The 17,660-nt window shown below is 34.5% G+C and overlaps 1 protein-coding gene across 1 annotated transcript in view; it reads left to right on the top strand.

Annotated features, from left to right (window-relative positions):
- Positions 1–17,660, top strand: part of DNAH8 (dynein axonemal heavy chain 8) — a 113,307-nt gene that overhangs the window by 66,952 nt on the left and 28,695 nt on the right. Inside the window, 15 exon segments of the mRNA XM_033053827.1 lie at positions 142–355; positions 897–1,006; positions 1,615–1,778; positions 4,802–4,994; positions 5,446–5,568; positions 7,633–7,763; positions 8,093–8,246; positions 8,682–8,846; positions 9,430–9,656; positions 10,017–10,135; positions 11,735–11,838; positions 12,655–12,831; positions 14,158–14,325; positions 15,180–15,392; positions 16,702–16,839. Coding sequence (XP_032909718.1) covers positions 142–355; positions 897–1,006; positions 1,615–1,778; positions 4,802–4,994; positions 5,446–5,568; positions 7,633–7,763; positions 8,093–8,246; positions 8,682–8,846; positions 9,430–9,656; positions 10,017–10,135; positions 11,735–11,838; positions 12,655–12,831; positions 14,158–14,325; positions 15,180–15,392; positions 16,702–16,839 — 2,400 coding nt within the window.

Genomic DNA, 17,660 nt, shown 5'->3' with positions numbered 1-17,660 from the left:
GTAGTTTAATCTGGTTTTAGATTAAGGTAACAATATCTCCTATGGATTAGTAGAATAACAAAAATAAGTTAAATTATTGTGGTGTATTTTTTTATTTTCTTGCATAAATTTCTAATTTGTACAACTTACATAAATTTACAGATAACAAATGAAATTGTCCGTCAGATGATGGAAATGAGAGGAATGTACAGCTTGGATAAACCTGGAGATTTCCTTACAATTGTAGATGTACAAATAATAGCTGCAATGATACATCCTGGAGGAGGCCGTAACGATATTCCCCAGCGTTTAAAAAGACAGTTTAGTGTATTCAATTGTACATTGCCATCCAATGCATCCATCGACAAAATTTTTGGTACTTTTTTCTCTTGTTTTAGCACAATTTATTTCCCTTCATAATGGACTTAAAATTTATAAAAGTATGCTTTCTTTCTCACTTTCGTTATGCAAATTCAGAGTTCATCCGGTAGAACAACTGAAGCAAAAATAGTGCTGTGGAAGAGAAATGAAACCCTTTAAATGTTTGTCTTTCTAATTTTGGGCAAACAAATATTAAGTAAGCAATCACATTTCCTGGTAATCTATGAGCGCTGCTATTTCTGTGTAGGTTAACATTCCACCTCTGATCTGTCTGAAATGCACTTTGTTGATAAATGTCTCAATTCTGGTAACGTTGTCAATACAGGATATTGGAGAAACCCAGCACTTACTGCCCAATGTTTCTATACCAATTCAGAAAAGTCACAGACAACAGAGAAAAATTATTTCAGCTATAGCTTTTAAATTATGCTTTACCAAGTAATGTTTTAAATAAGCACCTATTTGTCTTGGTCATGACCTACCTTATTATATTGTACAAGCTGAGATTATTAGTTTATTGCATCTTGTCTTTTCAGGTATAATTGCCACTGGATACTTTCATCCCTGTAGACAATTCAACTCTGAAGTATGTGAAATGGTGGAAAAATTGGTCTCGACAGGAAGAATATTGTGGCAGCGGACAAAGGTATAAATTCAAGGAAAGTTTTATCTCTGAATAGAGTGACTATTAGTTTAGTTTAGGCAACTATTCCCTAATATCATACTTAGAAAAACCCAAACAAAAAACCAAACCACCCCACCTCCTCAAAAAAAAAAAAAAGGAAATGAAAATAAAAAAATTTATAAAAACAGAGGATGGACTACAATATTTTCGAGATGAAATCTGGAAAATATCAGATTTCAGTATACAAGACAGATGAATGGAAATATCAGTCCATTCACTCCTACAAGTTAATTCATGCCACCCAAAGTTTTAATCTCCAAAGCTAAGGAACAGGGAGTGACATTTTTTACAAATTATAATTTTTAATTTATAAAGCCAGAGCAACACGTGAAAAAATTACATGTTGTAAGTAGTGATGTTCTATATTTAGTGACAGATCCTGCTTTCAAATAATTAGATACACTTGGTGGCTTCTTTAAAGAATTCTCCCACAGTATTATGTGTAAAAATTGGTATCTTTTTTATTTGTATGTTTTATATATGTTATTAATGATCAAGTTATAAATTTTATTATTATTGATTCTTTACAGGTGTTATTGATTTTGAATATTAACAATATTTTTCTTTAGGCAAAGATGTTACCTACACCATCTAAATTCCACTATATCTTCAACCTTCGAGACCTTTCTAGAATTTGGCAAGGAATGTTAACTATAAAGGCAGAAGAATGCACAACCAGCACTGTTATCCTAAAACTTTTCAAACATGAATGTACCAGAGTAATTGCTGACAGGTATAATATTTACAGCATTCTGTATTTAGTAGGTTTAGCCATTTACTTCGTTTATGCTCATACATCTGTAAAACTTCTAAATATTATAAATCTTATTAGACCAATATGAAAAATTTTATCTTGTTTTATGTACAGTCTGCATTGGGGTATTATTCCAACAAATATCATGGTATGTACTGATAGATTAACCTAGTAAATTATCTACATATTATATATTTTAACCTACTTTTTTTTCCTCCCCTTTGGCTGCACTCAGTGTATTCCACTGTAGAAAAGAGAAATTTATGGTGTCCTAAATTTATACACATAGGATAATTTAAATCTGCTTTGCTGTCCTCACAGAAAAAAAGAGGATTGCATTCTTATGACTAAAAATTGGCCCATTTCCTATAAATATCTTTCAAAATATTCATTAAACAGATATAGCTATTACCTATATGTCTTGAAGATCAGTATTATTGTTCTGGTCATTGTGTTTCAATTTCTTGTGAAATTCTAGATGTAGCACTATAGCTGCTGCTAAAAACCTGACATATACCCACTACTACTGTGTGTGGTTATAATTAATAAAATTTTTTTCTTACACTGAAGGAATAGTATTCATGATTTTTATAAAGTAATATTTTATACTTAAAGCATTAAATCTAAGTATTGACTCTTAAAAACAGTTATGTCTATTTTTTTACACTTCATTGACTTTATAAAGATAACACAAAGTGAAAGTAATGGCAAATATTTTGTCATGGACAAAAGAGAGCATTTTGGACTGCTTTTGCTTTTAGTTATACCTAAAAGTTTTTGAATTGAAAAGTGATCAGGCATTACCTGCCATGACCAGAATGTTTTCAGTATTCAACATAGCTGCAAAACCTTAAAATGCAATTTATCTATTTTAAGATGTTGACTACATAAATGTAGATGATTTGGCATGGTAGCAAGCAAGACAAATACATAATGATTGTATTCTAGCAGGATCATCCTTAATCATATTATTCAATTAACTTATTAACATAAAGAAAAGAGGTATAGAAGAAATATAAGAAGTTCCATCTCTGTCTTTCAATTAGAAGAGGGACAAAGTGACATTCTCCTAGGTATGTGTAGATATGTGGACTTTGGCATATATTCAGCTGAAACAGAAAAAACACCAAGGCATATAAAACTTGGAGACGAATTGCACACTGCTGAAACTGGTGGATAAAACAACTGCACTCCATTTCATGTGAATGTTAGAAACAATTCCAAACAAAACATAGAACACTGTCAAAAAGTTTTGTTTGCCATCCCTGCCTGTATCTTCTTAAATACCTCATTTTCTTTCATGAGAGTTCTGAGTAGGCTGACAGAGCCCATCTCTTTTTTTCTCCAGAAGATGCCTTAACAAACTTAAGAGCCAAAGAAGATTGCTGTTATCACCAGTTTCAATATCCCATATGAATCATAATCTTGCTCACTTTCTCCATTTTCGTAAGATACATAAACTGAGTTCAGAAAATGCATGCAGGAAATGTGCAAGTAAATCTTATCCATCTGCTGTCAAGAATATAAAGGCCAAACTTTTCTGCTGACTTAAGTAGTTATTTCTCCATGATCAGAGAAAGCCCATCCACCACAATATATTAGAATTGCTGATATTTCTGACTGTCTGAACTATCATATATTACACTAACTTACATATTTGCTGAAATTTGTGTCTGTACATTCTTATGTGCAGCAGAGTGCTGTTGATATGAGATGGGGGAAAATGTTTAATTTTAATTTAAAGTTAGGGTCCACCCTACTAAGGCAAAAGTATCATCCAGAATCATACAGTATATTATTTTCTGCTTTAAAGCAGAAAAGCAATATCACTGGCATTTATTGATATATTGTTCATATATGCTTTTAATTTGTTGTGATAAATTTAAAAATGCATGGAAGAGATGCATTTGTGCAGATATTAGAAAGAGGGAGAGAGAGAGTGTAGTCATGCATTTCCTGTTTCCATTCTGCTTTTAAGTTTCCTAGTGGTTAATACTATAATGTCATTACTAAAGACCTCTAAAAATAGTGATGTAATGCACATTTAGGTTGTCTCTATAACAGTTCTTCAATTTAACTTCTTCGAAAATTCACAGCACTGTGCTTCTTCACATTTGTTCTACTTTTCTCTCAGTTCTATCACTGAAAAGAAAAAGAACTAAACATAGGGAAATTATTTTTTTCTGTACTTCGACATTTGCAGTTTGAATGAACTTTTTCTGTGGATGATGAGGTTCTTGTCTTTTACATTTACTGCTGAGTAAATGTACATTTTACTCCTAAGTAAAATCACATTTTACAGTTACTCCTAAGTAGCATTCTTCATTGCTTCGCTAATAATCATAAGCAGAATAGTTGAAGGTCTGATCAGTATTAAAATCAGATTGAATCTGTTAAGGGAAGCAGATAAAGTTGTTTGCACAATGAAATGTAGTCACTATTATATGTATGTAGACTTGCATTTGTTCCCTCAACCCCAATGCATATTTGTCTCTGCTAATTATGGATTTTTTGTGTAAGAGGTGTTGAGAATGGAGTCAGATTGTAGTGCCATATTCTACCTTCCTTTCACTATTCCTTGTCCAATTGCAGTTTCATAGGCAATATGATACCATAAATGATGCTGTTCTGCTGCAGGCTGGAAGATAAGGCTCACTTAGCCATGGTTATTTGGGAAAGCATTCACCCTTTGTCATCCTTTTTTATCTGAAAAATAATATGGTCTGTCATTGCCTCATTCTTGGTGAAAAGTTGGAAAATCAAATTATTTTGTTTTACATTTCATGTCACTGACTATATTATGGAAGCACTTGTTTTTTTGAATATTGCCTAATCCATTTCTGTGACTACTGTGTAGTATGTATTGTCTAATAGGTATTTTTATTTAAAATGTTTAAGTTTCGAGTTTTTTTCAGGGTTTTTTTCTTACTATTTAGTTACCTGCTTTCTCTCTATATAACTAGAAATATTTTTTGAAATTTGTACTAATTTATGATTTTCAGGTTTAATACACCTGAAGATACAGTCTGGTTTGAAAAAACTATTGATAAAACAATTGAGGAATATGTGGAGGCGGATTTAAGTGAAGTTCTCCAAGCTGAGCCGTATTTTGTAGATTTTTTACGGGATGAACCTGAACCAACTGGTGAAGAACCAGAAGATGCTGAGCTTCAAGCACCAAAAGTTTATGAGGAGGTATTTAATTTTATGCATCAAATTCTAGGCACCAAAGTTTTCCTTTCTTTATTAAGTGTGATATATTGCTGAACTCATACAGTACACGAAGTTTTGTTGAATAGCTACCACATTTCTTGTGAAAATATATCTAGATTTTCCTGGTGAGCAAGCAATAATCATTTTAGTGATGTTAGATTTAATAAATGTTAAATATAAATAAATAAATAAAAATAAGTCAAAATTTAATAAATATGGACTATTTTTTCCTGTTCTTGCTTCTTTCTTTCTTGCACCATTAGCAAAAAATTTCTGCTTAAACACAACTACAATAATTATGGTGAATTAGCAAGATAATATCACTACATATGGACAGCACATAAGACTGAAGTTTGTGTAAAAATATCAGGGGAGTTTTGAAATTCTGAAGTGCTCTTCTAGTGTTGTTACAGACTTTTTTTTTTTTTTCCAGATTCCAAGCTATGAATTCCTTTGTGACAAATTGCGGGCATATCAGTCACAATACAATGAAAGTATTAGAGGGTCGTTTCTTGATCTGGTGTTTTTCAAGGATGCAATGACACATCTTATTAAGGTTTGGTATTGCTACTTTTTTCTTTGTTTAACTGTTGTAACAGTGTACTTTTTTTGGATGGGCTATTCTTAGAAGGCACATTGCAAAAAGCTATTCTTACCCCCAAACTGCTTTGCCATCTTTGCATGGTCATTCTCGAGAACTAGGAAAGAGCTACAGTCGTTTTACCTGTTTCCATGTTTTATAATAAATCCTCATTTAAATATCTTAGTTAAAACTAGTTTAAACTTCTATGTATTCAGATAGATGAGGATTTTCCTCAACAGGAAAGGTGAGACCATAAATAAAGACATTTATATTGTCTATATTAATTTTTAAAAAATAACTTAGAATTCAGAGAACACTTCAAATGTATCTGTACCTCAGAGGGGTCAAAAACAACCTGAGACAGAATCTGATTGGATTAGAGAAAAGGAAAGGAAAGAAAAGAAAAGGGAAGGAAAAGGAAAGGGAAAGAAGGAAAGGAAAGGGAAAGGGGAAGGGGAAAGGGAAGGGGAAGGGGAAGGGGAAAGGGAAAGGGAAGGGGAAGGGGAAAGGGAAGGGGAAGGGGAAGGGAAGGGAAGGGGAAGGGGAAGGGGAAGGGGAAGGGGAAGGGGAAGGGGAAGGGGAAGGGGAAGGGGAAAGGGAAGGGGAAGGGGAAGGGGAAGGAAAGGGGAAGGGAAAGGGGAAGGAAAGGGGAAGGGAAAGGGGAAGGGAAGGGAAGGGAAGGGAAGGGAAGGGGAAGGGGAAGGGAAGGGAAGGGAAGGGGAAGGGGAAGGGGAAGGGGAAGGGGAAGGGGAAGGGGAAGGGGAAGGGGAAGGGGAAGGGGAAGGATATAAATTAGGGCTAAATAGAATCAGTTTGTAGGGTAGAGTTTAGGGTGTGTGTAGGCCTCAACTAACAATCATTTGTTCTCCTACTCAGAAAGGAATATATCAGAAAAGAATTCATCTGAAATCAAAATCAGGTTCATGGGGGTGAAATAAAGGCAAATTATGAGATTTCTGTCTCAAGCTTAAGAAGTGTTCTCTCAATGAATTGCATTGATTGGATGATCTGATTTACTGAAAGACACACAGAAATTGCAGAGAAAGAAAAACTGAAGAAATTTTGTTCATCTCTAGTTGATCTCAAATTAAGTAAATGTTTGTTTGCTTTGCATTTAAACAGAAATAAATAAATTTCTTTTAAAATGTGGTTCACATGGTGCTAGGTGAATTTCAGAACACCTTGAAAGCTTCTGACATTCTGTTTTTGTTGGCAAGTTTTAGCCAGAATATCCTCAATATGTAATTAGTGACAGCAGGGTTCCTTTCTACCTAAAGTAACAATAAATCTAGTCACCCACTAATTTTAAATTTAGACTTCTTTAATATAGTTATCTGGGTAGGCTCAGAGGAAAGTGAGCACTAAGGTCACATTTTATAAAAGATAAAAATTAATGTATTTCAAAGACTTGATTTAGATGCCAATCTTTTGCGTTTTGTGCATAATTTACATGTGGACCAAAATAAAATGTAGAACCTTAAAAGTAATAATGCACTAATGTATCATAAACCCAAAGAAAATGTGTCAAGAAGCAGTAGAATAGTAAATTTGTAATTCAGCTTTTATAGCTGGAGACTTGGTAAGAAAACTATCACAAAAGACATGTTGAAAGTAGATAGACTAGAAGATAACATTAAAGCATGGTATAACCATGTTCAAGTCTTTCAGACTACTAAAATTAGGAATGCATTATATTTGTTCTTACAACTGAAGCTTTTTATTGGTATTTTAAAACACATTCAGCATGATGTCTTCAAAATAAACTGGAGCTCAAAATGTCCCCTTTCATGTATTTAAATCCTGTGTTTAACTGATTATAACCATCCTATATTCTATTATGCAACTTCTTCATTAGCCACACAAAATTCCTAAAGAATTTTAAAGTGTTCTTTTGAGGAAAAAATTTCTGCAAGTATCCTTTTAATAATTTTTATATTGTATCATAGTAAATTAAGCACAAAGCATAATAGATTTTAAATTTTGCTGACTAATATTTAAATTTATTACTGATATTTTTCCTTATTAATTCCTCTATAGGTTTCCCGAATTATTCGGACAGCATATGGAAATGCTTTACTTGTCGGAGTTGGTGGTTCTGGAAAACAAAGTCTTTCAAAATTAGCCTCCTTCATTGCTGGCTATAAAATATTTCAGATCACTTTAACCAGGTAAGAAGTGCAAGAAATACATAAATCACTTTTATAGTATTGTTTTGTCTTTACTTGGCCACAGATTTTTCTCCTTTTTTTCTTTTTCTTTATTTTCATTTTGTCACCATTGGAAAAATACTGAGAACAATACACTCTAATCTGGTTTGTATACAACACTGGATTTATTTTGACTTGAAAAAGGTAGACCATGTGTTTGCTATCCCTGCACTAAAATATGTGTGATTACAAAGTATGTTTACAATGTCATTTATAAAATACTTTAATCAAAAAAGAGCGGTATTCTGAGTTGTTTTGAATTAACAGGTAATGTTTCTTATCTCTCTTAGATCCTATAATATAACCAATCTGTCAGAAGATTTAAAAGTATTATATAGAACAGCTGGACAGGAAGGACAAGGTATCACCTTTATTTTCACTGATAACGAGATAAAAGAGGAATCATTTTTGGAATATGTAAATAATCTGCTATCTTCAGGAGAGGTAAGGATCTCAGCCTGACAGGCAATGTACTCTTGAGGCAGGGTATGGTAAATTTGTTCTCACTACTTTATTTATCTTGGTAACACATTGTAAAATCAATAATGATTAAAATATTTCAACTTTTTAAACAAGGAGTGCTCTGGATATGTAATTTCTTTATTTTGGTGTAAGCCAGGATAATACAAAAGGAGCTGTGGTAGGTATTTCAGCAGCCTTTTATTAAATGATGATTCAGTTGCCAGTCAAGTTCTGTATTCTTCTGGAGTTAGACTTTTTAGTTCCCAGTGGAGTTTTGTAAGTCTAAACCAGTGGCTTTTAGTCTAAACTGTGTGTGTGCAGAGAGAGAGAGACACAGATGTAAACAGCCAAATATTTATAAATTCTATAATAATGACATCCATGCAACTAATTATCAATTTTTTATTTTATAAAAAGATTTCTAATTTATTTGCTCGGGATGAATTGGATGAAATCACCCAATCGTTAATATCTGTGATGAAAAAAGAGCTGCCTCGGCATCCTCCTACCTTTGACAATCTTTATGAGTACTTTCTAAGTCGGGCAAAGAAGAACTTACATGTTGTCCTCTGCTTTTCTCCAGTAAGTTTTTTCTAAATATCTGTTTTCCTTTCTTCCATTAGCAAACTTGCCTATGAGGTCTAAGAGAATTATTCAAGTTTTATATTTTTAAGGGAGTTCAAGATGCAAAAAAAGATTACTGAAATCTAATGGTAATTGCTGAGAAAATAAAAGGAATAGTGCAGCTGTGAGAACTTAATAGCAAAATACTTAAAAAATAATTGATATCTTACAAGTTAAAGTGTTTTTATTTTTTTTTTGCTCTTACATATTCTTTCCTAATACACATCAGTGAATGTATTTTTTGTGAAATTATGGCTTTTAACTGGAAAACAATATTTTACTGGTAATTAAAATATATTATTTGATGCTTCAAAATATTAAAACCATATATATTTGTAATGAACTTTTTTCTTCAAATTTCATGAATGTTGAATATCAGAAATTTCATGAAACTCTATATGAGGAGAAAAAAATTTCAGAGTGTTCTAAGCAGAAAATGATCAAGAGAAAATAGACTATTTAATTGTTTATACTAATTAAAGACTTTCATTGACCTTTGCTTAAGAACCATATTGCTAACAGACAGTGATTCTCTCTTCAGGTTGGTGAGAAGTTCCGTGCACGTTCTTTGAAATTTCCTGGTCTGATATCAGGGTGCACCATGGATTGGTTCAGTCGATGGCCCAGGGAAGCTCTTGTAGCTGTGTCCAACTATTTTCTTTCAGAATTTAACATGGTCTGTGCTCCAGCAGTCAAAGCAGAAATAGTACAAACCATGGGTGTCTTTCACGATATAGTTTCAGAAAGCTGTGAGGATTATTTCCAAAGGTAATATTTCTATGAATGCAATCATTAATCTAAAAAATGTTGCTACTGACAGTGTTTTTTGAACTTGTGTTATATGTATCAATAAATGTTTTTTAAGGGTAATAAAAAGTAAATCTGATATAGCATTATATCTTCAGGCTATGAAAAAGAATTGCTGTCATGTTGTTTCATTCCTACTATTCAGCAGTCTATGTGGTTAAAACAAATATAACTGAAAGTATAAGCATCATGAAGAAATCTGATTTTGAATGAATAAAGACTTGAGATATATAATTTTCTTATTTTTTTGGAAGTGATCAAATAGCTGTATGTATCAAAATTATGTGTGAAGTTGATGTTGCCAATTATGCTTTGGTTTAGGTACCGAAGACGAGCCTACGTGACACCAAAATCCTATCTCTCTTTCATCAATGGCTACAAAGAGGTTTACACTGAGAAGTTGAATAGCATCAATGAGCAGGCTGAACGCATGCAAACTGGTAAGCAAATACATTCCATGTATGGTCTCAAATGATCTATTTTTTTAATATTAGACTTCTTTCTCAGCGATCACTTATAGGGGATCACAGTCCAAAAGTGGTAGCATATGAGGCCCTTTACCAGACACTCCCACAGTCACAACCTCACAATGATTCTCTTGTAAAAATACCTCAAGAGGCTACCAGCTTAACCATTCAGCTCAGCATTGTATTAAACGTTAATATTTGCAGATCAGAATTTGTAATAGAAAGTAGAATCTGAAAATGGAGAGCGGTAACATCTGATTTACTGGTGTAGAGAGAGGTAATTCTAAACATTATTAACTTGCTTCTGGACTTGTCTGTGGAAATTCTCACCATGCAATCTCACCACTGGGTTGAAGGTGCTGGGTTGGTGGTGTAACTCGATAATATTGAGGGTTTCTTCCAACCTAGATGGTTCTGTGGTTCTGTAGCATGGCAGTAACCTAACCAAGAGGCAGCTGTGTCAGAACAAGAGCTATGCTGGGACAGAACACTTTTCTGTTTGAAGTGTGGTAGCAGAAAATTGGAAGACATCACAGAGAAACATAGCACATCAAATGTGTAGCTGCAAGGGTGTGCTGACTCAAGTGCTTACAGAGAGAAGACAATAAGGGGAATTACTTCCAGGGAAACTTGTAGGATTTAAAGATTCAGTGATGAGAAAGAAAGAGGCTGGAGAGGCTTCTGCAAGCAATGAGGAACTCAGGAATGGCCAAAATATCTGTGCTCAAGTCTATGGGCAAGAGAGGAGAGAAGAGAGAGAAGAGAGAAGAGAGAAGAGAGAAGAGAGAAGAGAGAGAAGAGAGAAAAGAGAAGAACCTATGAATACATGGGAAAAACTGAATAAATAAAAACCATACAGGAGGCAAGCACTTCTATTTCTGGATGCTCTCAGGCACATGGTAGGATTCTCAGGGTGCCTGATGCAGAGCCAAGAGCTGGACTAGATCATCCTAATAAGTTCCTTCCAACTCAGCATGTTCTGTGATTCCATGTTTTAGGAAAGGCTGAGTAGCCTCTATGGGTGGTTTCTATAGCACACAGATAAGCTGTGATGGGACTGGCCCTCAGCACATATGTACCATTTCACCCTCTCTGTCACCACGGACAAGAGAGGGCAAACTCAATATGCAGGAACTGGAGGTCATAATTTTGCTGTGATCTTAAGGTCCACTTTTGAATCCACTTCTTCCCAGTTTTTTCTGGAAGGGACTCCCTGTTAGAAGGCCATCATGGATTCTTAGGTAATTTCTTCATGTAATGACACAGCGAAGCATCGTTCAGAAATTCTAATTGTCTCATGACTTTATGATGCAACATATACTTGACATAGTTCCTTTGTTGTTTTCTTATGAAGTAAGCTTATTTATCATAATTTTGTGTCTTGTAAAATTACTTATATGAATAGTAGACACAATCATGATAGTATGACTGCTTACACCCACTTTCTTTCCTGTACATAAAATGGAATGAGAACACAAAGTAGAACATATGAGAGATCTGGACCTAGACTGTGTAATCTAAGTAGAGAAAAAGTAGTTTCTATATTTCTCAGTTTTATCTTTTACTTAACAGGTCTGTCCAAGCTGATGGAAGCCAGTGAATCTGTTGCTAAACTCTCTAAGGACTTGGCTATTAAGGAGAAGGAGCTGGCTGTGACATCTCTTAAGGCAGATAAAGTGAGTGTTAAATGCCACTAGCATGTACTGCAGGTAAAATGCTATTGCAAAACTTTATCTTAATTTGTAAAAATTTGCCTCGTCTAAAATGAGGTTTTACTCTCTCTATAGCATGTTGATTCAGCATTTGCTTCTGAAAGTGAGGCACTTTTAGACTGCAACAAAGGTTGAGTGCTTTCCTTGCTCTCCTCCCATTTCTTACCCACTCAGATAACCATCAGATCACATTTTTTCCAACTTTTTTTAAACTTGGCTTAATTGACATAATTAAATTTGGGATTATATGTGCACTTACAAGCAGAGAAAAAGTTAATATGTTAATGGGACTCTTCTATTTCAAAATTCATTAGAAAAATGTTCATCACAGTCCAATTTCAGATTTTGTCTTTTACATTAAAAGGTATCTGTGTCTTCATTAGACTGGTGGTCTGCTAGAAGTCTGGCTTCCAAAATAACTCTCTGGAAAGATATGCCAGGGAATGGATCAGTACAGACATTCTATTTTCTGAAAGATACAATAATGCTGTGAAGGTGCATATTTAATGTGCACTGGAGACCAAATTTGGCTGGTGATGACTAAGGGACTGCCTGCATTCTTCGAGGCTTTTAATCTCATATGAGAGAAATATGTGTGAGAAAGGGATGAAATTGAACTTCTCACATTTAATTTTTGTAAATAGTTATATGATGTCCTATATAGTTAGCTGTAGTTGGGGTTAGATTTATATATGTAATATACTGTTTTATCTTGTGTCTCGCAATCATTTGTTCCACCATTTTGATTTATAGATTTTATGTGTTTATTATTAATTCCAGGTATTAGAAGAAGTCAAAGAAAGTGCTGAAGCTGCAACTAAAATAAAACTTGAAGTCCAGGGTGTGAAAGATAAAGCACAAAAGATCGTGGATGCAATTGATATAGAAAAGCAGGAAGCAGAGAGAAAACTGGAGGCGGCTAAACCAGCACTAGAAGAAGCAGAAGAAGCTCTGAAAGTGAATAAATTACATTTTTATTGGTATAGTATTATTTGCATCACCTGTGAGAGGCCAGATCCACCAACATACAGTTGTCTCTTGGTATTGACAGCTGTCACCAGCTCCTCACTGTTGCTGGCCGTGTCTTTCATGAATACTTCAAGGCACACATATTTCACCTTAAACACATAGGAACTATTTCATAGTATTTTATTCCTTCCACCCCAATACTTGATCATTATGAGAGTGTAGATCTTTCCAAAAGCTACAGATGCCTTTAGAATATCTGTTATTCTGAAATCAAGAGAATACTTCTTGTGCTAACAAAATGTTTTTAATTCAAACTTAAGTAGTTACACCTGTCTTTTAAGACAAATAAAAATCTATCTCTTTCTTCACCAAAAATCCTAATGCTTTTAATTTTAAGAAAAACAGGAAACAAAGGGGATTCAGGGCAATCAGAATCAGGATTCAGAAATTTGGAGGCATTACTGTGCTGCACAATTTCAATATTCTGCTCTGAACAATTAAAGAGTAAAAAGCTGAGATCAGAAATCAATGATGGCCTTCATTCCACTTACCAGAATTTATGTGACAGAAATTCTTGAGTAGAAAAAGCAAAAAAAAGGAGCATTGTTTACTCTTACACTGACATTTAGATTATTAGATAAATGAAACTTCCAAAAATAGTCACAAAATTCACTCATAGAATTTGTGGACTTAGAAAATGTTTTCTGTAATGTACCAGTAACTACTCCTTCTGGGCAGGTAGTGGTGTGTGTGTATTTTTAGACACAAATAAATGTTAGTTTTGAAGTTTTAAATATTTGTTAAAATTTTGTAATGATTGTTGAACTAAACCAAGTGACAGTGACAGTGATGCAGTTAGAAAATGAAGTTAAAAATTATATCTCATACCTATAATAACTTAAACTGAACAAAAATAACCAAATCCATCTCCCAAAAAACTCGACTGCTAAAAATCTGTACTACTGTTTTATCAAGCTAACTGTTCTTAATTAAGTCTTATTACAATTTTACAGTAATGTTTCTTTAAACACTTAGACTGACAATTCAAGTCAATGCTGCTGTATGTAAATTTGGTATTTGAATGATGTCTTTAATATCGGGAAGATATTCTTGTCTAATATTCATTGAAATTGCTAAAGTTTCAGGAAATGAAGAAATTCATTTATTAGGCCAGATTTCTCACTTTTCTGTATATATTTAATACAAATGCACTTCAGAGAAAAGTATTACAAATGAACATGAAAATCAAGCATTGAATGGGAAAATAGAATAATGGTATTGATGCAGGATTCTATTACATCTTTCTTCAAACAGACCATCAAACCAGAGGATATTGCTACTGTTAGAAAACTTGCGAAACCTCCTCACCTCATTATGAGGATCATGGACTGCTGTCTTCTTCTATTTCAAAAGAGATTGGATCAAGTTACCATGGATCCAGAAAAGCCTTGCTGCAAGCCATCATGGGGAGAATCGTTAAAAGTAAGAAGAGTTTTAGAACAGTGTTTCTTAAACTTTGCAAATAGCAATTGGCTTATTAGAGAACTTATGATGCTGTTTACCCAACACGACAGAATTTTGTTAAAAGGCAAACACATTGTTTTAAGATAAACTGTATCTACACACTATGTCTACTATGTCTAACTGGTAGAAATAGTAGGTGAATTGCTTAGAGGCTTTTGCAGCAGAAGCTTTAGTGTTTCCTTGCCCTGTTCCTTGCACATGGCCTGATGGTAACAGGTAACAAATAGGGCTCTTGCTTTTTATTTAGGCTTTCACAGTTTAAAAAATCATCAAAAGCTTTTATTTTCCACTGGTATAATAAAATGAGATAAGGAGTTATTCCATGAATTGCCTTTAGCATGCTAAACATTTGTTAGAAAAAATTAAACCAAATGATTTCACTTTTCAGAATTTAGATCACATTTCTCAAATGCCTAAACTTTTTTTTCCTGGTGTTTAGTCAAGTTACAAATATATCTCTGAGTCTTTATTTTTTGGTCATTTTTTTTTATTAAATGATGCTTCTTAAATGCTTCTGAAATGCAGTACTGGAATACAGAGGATGGAAAGTACACCAGTAATTTTCGACTCTAGTTACTGGAGTGTAATTGGTTAAACCTTCAAAATAATAGAAAGTATGAGGGAGCAGTTAAACTGAATAGCACATTATAATATTAGCAATATAAATGGCCTCTGTTTACAGAAGAATTTTAGGAAAGCTTTTTAACAGCTTCACCTATGAACAAGACTTTGAACCTAAAATGTGTAAATAATCTTAATGAATCTAAAATGAACCTAAAAAGTGTAAATAACTCGTGTGCGGTTTTTTGAAGCTTATGAGTGGCCCGTTCTTGAACAACCTACGGAACTTTGCTAGGGATACAATCAATGATGAGACAGTAGAATTAGTCCAGCCTTACTTTGAAATGGAAGACTATACACTGCAACATGGTAAAAAGGTGTGCGGCAACGTGGCAGGACTCCTCTCATGGACACAAGCCATGGTGGTATTTTATGGTGTTAACAGAGAAGTCTTGCCTCTTAAGGTAATACATCCTCTCTTGCTTTGTGTTTGCTTACCAAGTAATTGAGTTTAGTTTAATTTAATATGATCATACAAATGCTTATATATATATAAATAAATTTATTCAGCCATAATAGCCTGTGGATTCACTGACTAAAGATGGTAGGAGCAGAAACAAACCTATTTTCTTCTTTTTTCTAGAGAAAACACAGAACAAAAAAATATCCTAGATTGAATTTATGTGATCTGGTTTACTGTGTACAGGGAAAGGTGTTTTCAGTCTTTTTAAAAATTATATTATAATTACTTTATAATTGTTTTCAAACTGTTGTACCAGGATCTCCATTCCTTCTCTAAAGGGTCCTGCAAACAGAGGTTTGCAGCTATTTTATGTTCTTTGTTTTTTCCTGGTAACTCAGAGGCAGTGGAGAAGGACTGACATCTTGCCTAAGTATTGGCTTTCTAAAGAGGTTCAGAGTTCACATCAATAAAGCATCTCTATTGCAATAGTAGAAAGCAAAATAAGGAAAATATTTTTAAGAGTGGATTTCTACTTTAGTGTGAGTGTTCTTTTTCAGGTTTATGAAACTCAAAGACAGTGATTATTTTGTTCTAAACAAAGTATTTAATCCTTAAATGTAGCATACTAAAAAAAAAAAAAAGATAGTAAAAGGGGTGAGCACGTGGGAATCCCAAAATATTTTTACATTTTTGTCACTGGTAGAAGTGTTATTTGCAGAAGTAACAGTAATACAGGTGAATTATTTAGAAAATATTAATTAATTTCCTGTGTTCAACATAAATATAATTTTAGGAGCAATAGGAAGAGTCACTGTTTTAGGACCATTTTGTAGTGGGTCAAAAGCAATACTATTAGACGATAAAGGACCAATCTCCTGTTGTGATTGTTGGTCAAAATTCACTAATTAAAAATAAAAATAAAATTCACAAAAAAAAAAAGTGGAAATTACATATAGTCAAAAGATATAGTCAAGCAAGAATATTGAGTATTGTTCTTCTAGTCTGACTAATGTGTACAGATCAGAAACCTTACTTCCTTAACCAGGTTCTTGAAATGTAACTCCTTTTTAAAGGAATAAAGTTGACAATATATACTAGAACTTTAGGTACTGTATTATTATTGAATAAAAAAAATCTTCAGTATATATGTGATATAGTTTTCAGCTTAAATGTTTTTGATATTTAAATAAAAGTTACTTTGATGTATTATAGTCTTGTGGTTACCAGCTAAGCAGGCTTAAATAGTTCATTGAATTATTTTGAAATCTTATATATCATTGTACTTTTAACATTTTTTTTCTCCTTTGCAGGCTAACCTGGCAAAACAAGAAGGTCGGCTGAAAATAGCTAATGCAGAAAAAGATAAGGCTCAGGCAGAATTAGATGAAAAGCAAGCTGAACTGGACAAAGTGCAGGCAAAGTTTGATGCAGCAATGAAGGAGAAAATGGTGAGATAAAAATATTTTAGTTTTATAAAAAATGCTTGTACAATATTTTCATGTACAGTAATTTCACGAATACAAGCCGCAGCAAGAAGACTAAAATTTTGGTGGAAACCCGGAAATGCGGCCAATATTCCGGTGCGGCTAATCTATGGACAAAAATGTGATATCTGCCCTTACCTAGTATCATGCTGGTCCAGTCCCGAGCCAAAACAGTCTGAAATCCATGGTTTCCCGTTGTTCCGACGATGAACCAATCAGAGAACAGCTTATTGCCTGCCTGTGGATGGCGGCGTTACTGAGGGGCGGGGGTTGTTATCGGGGTGAGTTACCTCGGCAGTTCGATAAAAGTGTGTGATATTTCTCTGTACTTTTTAAAGTGTTTTCAGTCTTGTGCGGCTACAGGGCTGGCTGGGCTTGCAGGGAGAGGGCTGGGGGAGCCTCTCTCCCCGCAGGGAGAGGGGTAGAACGGCCACTCGGCTCGCAGGGAGAGGGCTACAATGGCCGCTCCCCCCGCAGGCTGCAAGGGCTACAACGACCACTCGCCCCGCGGGCTGCGAGGGCTACCACGGCCGCTCCCCCCGCGGGCTGCGAGGGCTACAATGGCTGCTCCCCCCGCGGGGCTGCGAGGGCTACAACGGCCACTCCCCCCGCGGGGCTGCGAGGGCTACAACAGCCGCTCCTGTGCCAGCACAGAGATGTGGCTCTGCTCGGAGCTCAGCTGCCTGCCCGCGCGGCTGAGCGGCTGTTTAAAGGCAACGCGGATCCATTGGGAATGCTCGCAAAATGACCACACTATTGTTCCTGTCTTTTTCGGCTTGTAAATA

This window comes from Catharus ustulatus, chromosome 3 (assembly GCF_009819885.2).
Source record: "Catharus ustulatus isolate bCatUst1 chromosome 3, bCatUst1.pri.v2, whole genome shotgun sequence".
Lineage (NCBI taxonomy): Eukaryota > Metazoa > Chordata > Aves > Passeriformes > Turdidae > Catharus > Catharus ustulatus.
Note: the sequence above shows the minus strand (reverse complement) of the source record. Positions and strands in the feature narration are given on the sequence as shown.